This window comes from Mobula birostris, chromosome 25, assembly GCF_030028105.1.
Source record: "Mobula birostris isolate sMobBir1 chromosome 25, sMobBir1.hap1, whole genome shotgun sequence".
NCBI lineage: Eukaryota > Metazoa > Chordata > Chondrichthyes > Myliobatiformes > Myliobatidae > Mobula > Mobula birostris.
In genome coordinates, this window is record NC_092394.1 from 42,413,765 (window position 1) to 42,425,974 (window position 12,210).

General features: G+C 39.8%; 1 protein-coding gene across 2 annotated transcripts in view; it reads left to right on the forward strand.

Annotated features, from left to right (window-relative positions):
• The window catches only part of tmem132e (transmembrane protein 132E), a 601,125-nt gene that overhangs the window by 513,609 nt on the left and 75,306 nt on the right, over positions 1-12,210 (forward strand). For both annotated transcript variants that reach the window (XM_072243258.1, XM_072243259.1), the window contains exon 6: positions 5,156-5,361. In XM_072243258.1, coding sequence (XP_072099359.1) covers positions 5,156-5,361 — 206 coding nt within the window. The remainder of the gene's footprint in view (positions 1-5,155; positions 5,362-12,210) is intronic.

Genomic DNA, 12,210 nt, shown 5'->3' on the forward strand with positions numbered 1-12,210 from the left:
CTCCAGCATTTTGTGTGTGTTGCTTGGATTTCCAGCATCCTGAGATTTTCTCTTGTTTTTGTCTCGAACCTTATCCTGTTGGGGAGGTGGCTTATCCTGCTTGTCGAAAACTGCTTCCATTGTGATTGGTTAGTTTAGAAACTACAGTTCCTCTTCCCATTGGTTGACTACTTAAGTGTCCAGTTTCAAATATCCTGGGTATAAAGAATAGCGCATGTGAACTTCTTTCTCTCTCCCTCTGACTAAGGCAAACTGTGCAAAACATTTGTGAAGGTATACTCTGCGTATGCTCATAACTATGTGCCCGGTTGTGGAATATTTAGTTCTGTAGTTGTGCGTCGTGGGGAAATTGAATGTTTGATCGACTTTTTTACTGTTTGTAAATAAATGATTAATATCCTTTTTTGCTGTCAGTTCTGTCTCACTCACTAAGCTTGCAAACCTGATTCAACAATATATTTTAGCACAGTGAGCAGGGTTTGTTGTTTGAGCAGAAAATACATTTCTTTGAAAGTTTCTCGGGCTCATATAGGACACCACATTGTGTCCGTGGTTAAAATGCTGGGTTTTCCCAGGAGAAAGGTTAGCTGACAGATACCAGCACAAATTGATTATGGGTCTTAAGACTGAGGTGGAGGACCTAAATCAGCACAGTGTCATTCTGAGAGAATCACTGTTGATGGCCCAGACTCTGGATGCAAAATTAGAAGATAAGAATATAGAGATAGCTTTTCAGTTAATGAAAGTACAGCAATTAGAGGCTGCCCGGTGAGTCAATTGGCAGCCTGATCCTGTTAAGGTTCAAGCTTCAATGTGGTAGGGCAATGATCCTACTGTGTGGATGGGGATGGCTGGCTGGATGATGAAGCTGAGGGACAAAGGGTAGCATGGATTCCTGGGCTTAACCCAAGCAGAATGGAGCACAGTAGAGGGAGGGACTAAAGTTCTACACCAGTGGGCTCTTATCTCAGAATTATACAGCAATAGTGATAACCTACCAGAGGATGTTGAATTACTTTTGGAATGATGGAACATGTGGTTATGTCAACAGCTTCCCAAACAAAGGGGGTAGTGCTATATTTAATAGCCCCAGCTGTTCTGTAAGTACAGTGAATAGAGTGTGAATGATTAGAATGCGGAGAAATATGTGAGGTGTGGCCACACATATCAGTTTGTTCTTTTGTGTGAGTACTTTGCCTTTAAGAGACTCCAGGTCCTTCTCAGTTGTTCTCTGATATGTGTGCTATTTCCCTGTGAGAAATTAACTGTCTGGTTTTAAATTTTGCAGTTCCATGTGAAGCTTTTAAAGAAGAGGAGTACAGCCCAGACTTTGTTTCTTGTGTATTTTTTTAGTCTGTTAATTAGTTTTTGTGTATTTTTAAAATCTGTTACGTGTTTATTGTGTCTTAATCTGTTTCTTGTGTTTTATTTGTTTCCAATGCAATTTGTTTAGGGATAACTCACATATCACGCTGGCCATGTGAGATTTGAGTTGATGGGGCAGAAATTTGGACATAAGCATTGGCGAGCAATTCTAGAAGTTTTTGTTTTTGTGTTTTCAAAATACCCAGTGGTTAATCAGGAGTGAGTGCATTTGTATCTCCCTGCATTACAGAGTGACAAAGTGCTGGATGTTGACTTGTGGGAGATCCTGTCATACATTTCTGGGGATGGTGTTCGAATTTGCACACCGGACCAATAAGTTAGATGGTTGAATTCATATGAGGGCTCCTTACTACATTGTGGAAGGGATACCACTAATATCGATCTCTTTTGATGACAGAGAACAAGACTGTTGGGGGAAATTATCTGGCTGCTTAGATTTTTGCACTCTGGTATTCGGGAAGCCAGAAGGGAGTAATCTATTCCAGCCAACCTCAGCCTAGAGTATGGTAACAGCTTTAAGGGACTTGGGCTTTAATACCCTTGGTGGAGCAAATATTTCAAGGGCTGGTACTTCCCTATGTACCGTTTGTTTAATTGGTAGGTCCTGACCTTTAAAGTGACCTCTCCACCTGAAAGAGTGTTGGTGTCAAGGTAGTATGATGAGCACAGGTACAAGGTGGATGGCGAGTGTGAGCAGGAAAGCCAGAACGGTATCCTGGATTAGTTGTGTCTATGCCAAGTGCTGTTGTGAAGGTGGGCATTTGCTGGACACTGAATGTCTCTTAATGGGTATGCAGTTCCTAGGCCTACCTGTGCTTCCCATAGGGTGGTGTAGTTGATATGTGGTGCCATACGTATACTACCCCTGTGCCCTGGATGAACACCTTGTCCATGCTGGTCGGCATAGTAGGGGCTATTACAAAGGAAGGAAGGTTTTAAATGATAGTCTTTCTCAACATGGTACAGCCAGACTGTCCCAGGAATTGATTTCAATGCCCTGAGATTACCTGCTCACAATGAAAGGTGGCACCTGTATTGTTAATGGTCAAGAATGCTGCTCATGTATTCCTGACTATTCGAGGAACATCGCTCACCATACCTGACAGTCAGTGTATCAGATTAGGTGGAGGACTAGTTCATTGGCTATTACACTCATAGGTGGGGCTGATTGCCTTTTGGGGTGCAGGGATGCTGGTGGGCTACAATAGTATACTGGGGGGGTGATTATTAGGTTTATAGTACTGGGTATGGTAATTTTGTGTTTTATATATAATTTCGCAGTGAGTTCACAAGGATCATACTAGTCTGAGTTTCAGATCATCACAGTGTTGCAACTTTGGAGGGGTGAAGTGTCTTATGGGGGGTTGTGGCTTATTCTGCTTGTTGAAAGCTGCTCCTGTCATGATTGATTAGTTTAGAAACTGCAGCTGCTCTTCCCATTGGATGGCTACCTAAATATCCAGTTTCAAATATCCTGGGTATTATGCATAGCACACGTGGGAGCTTCTTTCTCTCTCCCTCTGTCTAAGGCATACTGTACAAAACCTTTAGGAAGGTATGCTCCACGAGTGCTCTTATTGAAGTGTCCGTTTGTTGGATATTTAGTTCTGTAGTTTGTGCAACTTGGGGAAAACTAAATGTTTGTAAATAAATGGTTAATATACTGATTTACAGTCCATATTTTCTGTCTCACTCACCAAACTTGCAAACCTGATTCAACGTTACAAACCTAGAGGCACAAACTAATATTTTTTGAGTTCTGCTAAAACAAAAATCTATGGTTAAAAAGTGTTATCCCATCATCTTTCTGTTCTTACATTGTTTCTTCCCTGTGTAGAACATATTGGACTGTTCTTGTTCAAAGAAGATCTCAGTGTTTTTGACCATACTTCTGCCAGCAAATCTGTAATTTAGCCAATATACCAGTGATCTGTATGTAATACTCTATTTCGTGTTGAATGAAAGTGGACAAAAACCAGTGTTTCATGGGGATGCATTTGTGTCATGTGGCATGAACAGTAGAGAGCACAAATTGATGTCTTGTGAGGGGGGTAATAAATTGATGTTGATTAGGGAATAAAAAGTATTATCACCTGATGGGTGTTCATGATTGGGCATAAACTAATGACACAAAGTGAAGTTTGGTAAAATTCCTTTGGAAAAGTTATTTGATTATTTTACTCAGACTGTCCAGTATAAGATTCTAGATTTATGGTAATGTGCTTTACTCTCAAATACTTTCCAAAATGGACTAATAAAACACTCAATTGTGTCAAACCAACATGTCCAAACAGCCTTGTGTGCTCATATTCAATTCCTCAAGTTGTCCTATTAGGATTGCTCACTACATATTGTCCCACATGCAAGAGATCTATTGTGTATAGGTATCTATTTTACCAGTACCCAAGAAGAAGGTGGTGACACACCTCAATGACTACCATCTGGTAGCACATATGTCAACCTTAATGAAGTGATTCAAGAGATTAGTTAGGATGCAAATCAACTCCGCCTCAGAGATGACCTGGACCTGCTTCAGTTCACCACCACAAGACATCAGAGTAAGTGATTTATTCTGGCTCTTCATGCTGCTCTGGACCATCTGGATGACAGCTCAGCATTCAACACTATTGTCCCATCCTAACTCATTATCAAGCTTAAAAATTTTGACCTTTCTACTTACTTTTGCAATAGGCTTCTTGACTTCCTCATCGACAGATTTTAGTCAGTAAGGAATGGAAACATTTTCTGCTCATTGACCATCATCACAGGTACACCTCAAGGCTGATGCTTAGACCCCTGCTCTATACATGCATGACTGTGTGGCTAAGCGCAGCTCCAATGCCATATCGAAAATTATAGCACAACTGTTGTTTGATGAACCACAGGTGCTGATGAGTCAGGGTAGAGGAGCAGGATAGATCACCAGGTTGAGTACTGGAACAACAGCAACTTTTCATTCAAAATTAGAAAAAACTGAATAGCTGACTATTGGCTAACAACTTTAAGACCACGGTGCCGAAGACATGTGCTCCAATACAATCTGTACCTCTGGCCAAGCTGTTCCCATAAAACTCCAACATAGATAGCTATAGAACAATATGTAAAGCTACTTAGGTATATCATGTCCATAAAAAGCAGGACAGACCTATTGTAACCAAATACCATCCTTTCAACCTATTCTCAATCATCAGCAGAGTAGTGAAAGGCATTACCATCAGTACTATCAAGAGGTATCTACTCACTGAGTTTCTAGATAGAGTTTTTCACAGTAAAATGATGGTTTAATAGGGGTCATTATACTGCGCATTACTTTAGTTACAGTGATTAGTTGTGTAAGAAAGATGAATGAACTGGGTCAAGTAAGCACACCTTAATCTTTAAGTTATTCCATTTTTCAAAAACATTTATAAAAATATGGTTTTCAACTTATACATTTGTTATTTGTATAATTATAATGAATGTTATTAAACTAATCCCTGATTTCCTCCCAGCTTCTTGAAAGCATTTGTTAATTTGGAATTACCAGTCTAAATTTGTAGAAATATTTACTCAATTATGAGTATTCCCTTTATCAGCTATGGAAATTAGAAAATATTGTGAGGCGATTAATTGATTGTTTCAAACAAACAGTATTATGACAATGGTTATCAGTTTTGAGCGTTTACTGTTTGGATTGGATTCTGGATTCTTCTGTGCTTAATTCTGACATCCTTTAAAATGTCTCCTGGTGCTGACTCCAATTGATTCAAATGCTTCTGTTTTCATATAGGTGTCCAAAGGTTGTGACTATGTGTTTGTGAGTGGCAAAGAATCTCAAGGCTCAATGAATGCCCGGATTATGTTTGACTATGAATATTTAAGTGCTGCACTAGAGTTGACAGTTTGGGTACCAAAGATTCCACTGCAGATTGAATTATCAGATCGCAAATTGAGTCAAGTGAAAGGCTGGAGAGTTCCTATCCTCCCTGATAGAAGGTGAGTGGCTTGAAATTGATTATAATTTACGATTAACCACTGAAATAATATTGTTTATTTATTTAGTGGAGAAAAGGGGAAAATCTATTGATAGCAAACCTTCTTTGACAGAAACATGTTCAAGGAATTTATTAAAAGTTATTTGAGATTTATAATCCAGAGAAATTCTATTGCATTAATATTAGTGGAGTCAGTTTTGCATTAAATTCATAGAATGGGTCCACTAAGTTAGACTTCCAATACTGAGCGATGTTTTGTTGCTGCAGCAATTTATGATCCCGTATGCTAGCCACTCAGTTGTTACTTTAATGAGGCACCAGTTCAAAACTAGTGAGTAAATCCCCCTTTAAAAAAATACGAAGGGACAGCACACAATGACTTTAAACATTTGTATTCATGTCACAAATCTTAATTTAAGATACTAAATTCTTCAATTTGGTTTACAATTTAACCCTTAAAAATAGCATTGTTATTACTCTATAAAAACATGAACCTATTACAAGTAATTAATTTAACATTAAGTTAAAAAGATGAATCTGATAATGAAGTTAAGCAGAGCCATGTATTATCTCAGCACCTCTGTACCGAAATATCGATTAAAACTAATTCTCAAGCTCAGAAGTTTAGATCATGTGCATTGGTAGGAGAACGTTTTTTTAAATTTTGTCACTCATTGATAATGTTAGGATCACAACACAAGATTCCTCCATTCTTCATGTGATCTCATAACAGGATTAACACATTAGTTCCCCTTAATCTGGATGAAAACATACATAAATATAATCCAAACAATAAAACTACATTACTAGCATGTTCCTTTTTACAATATCAATCTACCTGATGATTTTCTCACTGATAGCAAGTCATGCAGTTCATTTGGAACGTACTTTGTAGGCGATGGCCTTCAATTCAAGGTGTACTTGTCTACACTTGGGTTTCAGTAGAAGGCAGAGAACAGTTGGTTCTGAAAATTCTTCAAAAATCTAATCACAAGCTCTGCCTTTACTTTTCCCTCACTTGTTTGAGACATGCAGTACCACTGAGTTTTGGCTTCATGATATTCAAATTCTGCCACATCTGTCCGTTATTAACTTAAAAGGTATGTTTGCAACAGTTTTATGTAGTGTATTCTAATATCAAAATAAGAATCATGTAACATTTATCCCAATTTCACCTCTAATCTTCTTCAGTCTAGTCTTTATAGTCTGAACAAACTTTTCTCCCAAACCTACTTGAAGTAGAACAGTAGAGAACAGTTTGAAATTTGACAGATTCAGCATGAGTGACATTGCTTTCATTGTCCATTAGAATACTATTAATAGCAAACATCATCTTCAAATTGAAAATGATTACTAAGATCGTGAAAAAGCCACAGGAATTGGTTCTATCCACTTTTCACATCCAACACATCTCAGAGAATTCACTTTCTCCTTGTACTGATCACTCAGAAAAAAGTTATGTGCAGACAGTTTTAATGGCCATCACTGCACTCTAGCTGAAACCAACTGAGATAGCTCCTTTGATTTGCCAGCAGTACCATGCACTGGCACTGTAGTCTGTGATATTTCTTCTGTGGGGTGCTTCAAGTCGAAATCCAAATTAACCTGCATAGGAAACGATGTAACAAAATAGCTTGCGTACAGGAAGTGATGTTCATACAAAACAAACTGCATACAAAATAAACTGTGCCTCTAGAGGCAAGAACACTCCCCACCTGGCAGCCATGGGATATCAAACTTAACTACTGAAACTAAAAGTCAAATGATCATTTCATTAAGTCTTTGGCAAAAGAAGGACAATCTTAGTGACTGATCCTGAAAACAGTCTTACTACAATGTACTGGGTGGGCACAGGAGTACATTCAGCCAGAGACTCATTCCTCCGAGATGCAGCACAGAGCATCATAGGAATTCATTCCTGCTTGTGGCCATCAAACTTTACAACTCCTCCCTTGGAGGGTCAGACACCCTGAGCCGATAGGCTGGTCCTGGACTTATTTCATAATTTACTGGCATAATTTACATATTACTATTTAACTATTTATTACCTTTTTCTATTACTATTTAATATTTCTATGACTATTACTATTTACTAATAGTAATATTACTATTTCTATTTCTATTAATATTTATTATTTATGGTGCAACTGTAACGAAAACCAATTTCCCCCGGGATCAATAAAGTATGACTATGACTACTAATCATTCGAAAATGTCAGCCTTAATGGTAAGATCTGATGAGCAGGGCAGTGACGTGCTGCTCACCCAGAATGAAGATTGTGTGAGATACCACTGAAGTGAGTTGTGCCCTCTTGAGAATCCTCCAACTTGCAGTAGCCCCTCAGAATCAAGAACGGGACCGAATTCACTGAGGTGGCTTTGGATTGGGAGAAGTTTCTGCTTTGTGATACACTTCACTTCCTCTGCATACACCTGTCATTGAACAACAAGAAGGATTCTAAGCTTTGCCTGAGTCAGTTGCTCTTGACTGAGAGGTTGCTTTTAAATGTGCCAACCACTGCAAAGGCTGTCGTTGGCTACTCCTACAAACTTCTTTTTTATATAGATACAACTCTCACAGAGTCTGAGATGACTTGGGTGCCGATTCTCCATGACATTAGTTTTAAATATGCTGACAGTGAGTTGATTAGCACTATCAAGGCAGATTTCAACCACTGTGACCCAACCCAGGTCCAATCATTGGGCATAAGGTGCATCATGTCAACCATTGGGAGAATGAAGAGTCAAGTGGAGGAATCTTGTTAGCTGTGTTCTTAAGGTGTGAATGACTGTGTGCAGCTTCACAAGTTGGGATTTCATCCCTGTTGTTGGGAATATGGTCACACTCATGAGGGTTAACATGGGTAAACAGAGCTCCTGTCCTATTAGCTCCATGACAAATCCACTGAGTCTTCTTTTGGCAACTATTGATGTTCCAGAACATAATTTTAGAGTATATGAGGAAGTACTACATCTGATAGATACTCAAATCCCTGCCATGCTCTCTGCTGTGGGTGTGCTAGAACCAGTAGTAACTCAAGGTGCTAGCCGTAAATTCACAAGTGTATCTTGGTTTAGTTCATCTGAAGTGTCAATGGGTTCTTGACGCAGTTTCCTGGAGTCCACTGGTGTGTCCATCTGTGTTCTGCAGATTGTTACAGTTTCTCCAGTTCTCCTTGCTAGTGTCTTGCCCACATTCAGACTGACTGTGCTGATGGCTTCTCTGGCCAGTCTCAGCATCTCACTCAAAGTGTTGTCCAATGGTGTTTTATCACGACAGCCTGGTACAGCAAGTGAAGGCTGTGCAGTTGGTTCTGCAGTAGCTTCTGTTGAAAGGGGAACACTGATGCACTTGGGGCACTGCTCAGCAATTGTGTGCTCTTATTAACTTGTGAACACCCATGTGTTTTCAAGTTGGGTGAACTTGGGCACTTCTCACTTTCTACATTAAATGAGGGTTCACCTTTCTTAGGGTTTAAATCTGAAACAGACGATGCCAGATCAGAAAGAGTACTCAGTAAAAAATTTGGTGTGAATCATGACAAGAAACTAGTTCCTATCTTTACCTTCTGTTTTGATTTCACCCTCTGGAGCAACCATATCGTATTAGAGGGCTTGACCGGATCTTCAGTCACCTTTCCAGAGAGACGACCACCACTGTCTAAGTCAGCTGCTGCTTTATACACCTTTGTCTCTGCTAAGGCAGCCTCAGTTTCACACTCTTCATTGAGTGCACTCTGAGACCACAGAAGGTCTTACAATATCTACTCTGTTCTCAATCTTGTAAAATATGTGATTCTCCCTCATTTTGTAGCATGTCTACTTAGAGTATTTCTACTTATCGAACAATTGCGATCTGCTTTTGCCTTGGCAATTTCTAGTGAGTGACACATTGAACAATTCAGTAAATGACCCAAAACATATTAATTCTGTTTCTCTTCCTACAGATGTTGCCTGACAAACTGAATATTTCCAGTATTTGCTTTTTTTTTAAATTACTGCATTAAACAGCCAGCAAAGTATAAACCCTCCCCCAGGTGACTTTGGTTTTTCGAATTATATACATACCATATCTGTCATTCCATAACGGGCAACTGAGGATATAAGCCTATTTGAATTTTTGTCTCACTTTGGTTGGAAAATTCTAAACCCTTTATTAGTGAAAAACATATGGGTGAATGGAATTCACATCCTATCTTTCATAATAACTTTGAAAAAGTAATTCATTGGGATATTCCAATAATTGGTATCACTATTGAACTGCTAATCGTAGAACACTGGAAGGAGGAATGACTGTGAAGTTGATAAGCAGGTAAGATTTACTATATAGAAACAAGTCAACCAACTTAATTTCCCAGTTGAGAGCAACCAAACAACCAGTCTTTGAGCTGGAAAGTTTTCTTCATCAAACTGAAGCTTATGTTAAAACTGGTGCACTGAGCATGACAAACATTACATCAGTGAAGTCAGATGTATACAGCAGAGAAATTGACACTTCAGCCCACTACATCCATTCTGACAGCTTTGCCCATCTACACAAATTCCCTTTGCCTGTATAAGGACTATATCCTTTTACATCTTAGAAAAGAGATTTTGTCTATCTCAGCTTCCTTCGCTCCAGGGTAAAGAACTTCAGCCTATCTAATCTTTCCCCAGAGCTAAGGTCCTCCAGTTCAGTCCAAGGACTGGTGAATTCTCCTCTGTACTCTCTCCCACTCAATCACATCCTTCCTGTATTGTAACCAAAACTGGACACAAGAGTGAAGTGAGATGTAATAGAGAAGGTTTGAAAGATTACTGGGCATCTTCCTGGACTTGGAGCAAACACTTTTCTGCTGCTTCCCCCCACAAAAGTGTTAAGCCCTTCTCATCTACTTTCAGCTGTCAAAGACCTGGAATGTGGTTAAAACCAGAATGACATAGGAACTGTTGTGTATGTTTAAAAAAAAGCAGAGTACAGGAAATAACATCACTTGATACAGACTTAAAACAATGATTATGTTGGGTCTGCTGGTGTAATTCATAATGGTCAAATTTTCTGAATAAGGGGAAATAATTTGGAAATGGTCATTACGCATTTTGCTCAGGGAATAGTGTACTTTCAGTTAGTAGCAGTGATCTAAACCATGATAAGTGATGGGATATCTTGGGCAATAACCATTTAAATTAAGATAGACTTGCTTTGATTATAATGTTTAAATTACAAGTCTGCTTGTCATTGCTGTGTTGGCTATCTCCTCTAATTTTGTTTCCATTAAGTTAAGTCAAGTCAAGTCAAGTCACTTTTTATTGTCATTTCGACCATAACTGCTGGTACAGTACACAGTAAAAATAAGACAAAGTGTTTCACAACCATGGTGTTACATGAAACAATACAAAAACTACACTGAACTATGTAAAACAACACAAAAACCACACTAGACTACAGACCTACCCAGGACTGCATAAAGTGCACGCAACAGTGCAGGCATTACAATAAATAACAAACAAGACAACAGGCACAGTAAAGGGCAGTAGGTTGGTGTCAGTCCAGGCTCTGGGTATTGAGGAGTCTGATGGCTTGGGGGAAGAAACTGTTACATAGTCTGGTCATGAGGGCCCAAATACTTCGGTGCCTTTTGCCAGATGACAGGAGGGAGAAGAGTTTGTATGAGGGGTGCATGGGGTCCTTCATAATGCTGTTTGCTTTGCGGATGCAGCATGTGGTGTAAATGTCTGTAATGGCGGGAAGAGAGACCCCGATGATTTTCTCAGCTGACCTCACTATCCGCTGCAGGGCCTTGCGATCCAAGATGGTACAATTTCCGAACGAGGCAGTGATGCAGCTGCTCAGGATGCTCTCAGTACAACCTCTGTAGAATGTGGTGAGGTTGGGGGGGGGGGGGGGCGGTGGGAGATGGACTTTTCTCAGCCTTCACAGAAAGTAGAGACACTGCTGGGCTTTCTTTGCTATGGAGCTGGTGTTGAGGGACCAGATGAGATTCTCCGCCAGGTGAACACCAAGAAATTTGATGCTCTTAACGATCTCTACGAGGAGTCATCGATGTTCAGTGGAGTGTGGTCGCTCTGTGTCTTCCTGAAGTCAACAACCATCTCTTTTGTTCGCATTGAGAGACAAGTTGTTGGCTCTGCACCAGTCTGTTAGCCGCTGCACCTCTTCTCTGTATGCTGACTCATCGCTCTTGCTGATGAGACCCACCACGGTTGTGTCATTGGCGAACTTGATGATATGATTTGAACTGTGTGTTGCAGCACAGCCGTGGGTTAGCAGAGTGAACAGCAGTGGACTGAGCACACAGCCCTGGGGGCCCCCATGCTCAGTGTGATGGTGTTGGAGATGTCACATACAAGAAGTTAATGAGTTCAATCCAGATTCATCCAACTTTTCATATTTTTTGTTAACACCAGCCCAACTCTCACATTTTTGAGAGACACAAAAGAGTTCTTAATGTCACTGATCTAAGATGTTTAAAGATCTATGCTATTTTTTCCAGAAATTCTAATTGCAGCAGCTTAGTGTCTTCATGTCCAAATACACTACAGTATGTCTTTGAAAAACATCAACTCATTCTTGGGACCTGAATCTCTCTGTCATTACAATATATAGAAAATAGAACAGCAGTGCAAGGGGACAGGCCCTTTGGCCAAAAACATTGCTGACTGACTTTAACTGAATCTCTGCCTGTACATGATAAATTTCCTTCCATTTCCTGCGTATTCCAGTGTCTAACAGCTCTTTAAATGCCGCTGTCACATCTGCTTCCATTACTATCCCTGGCAGCCAGTTTCAAGCACTGTGTAAAAACTTGTCCCAAACATCTCCTTTAAATTCTGCCCGCTCACGTCAAAA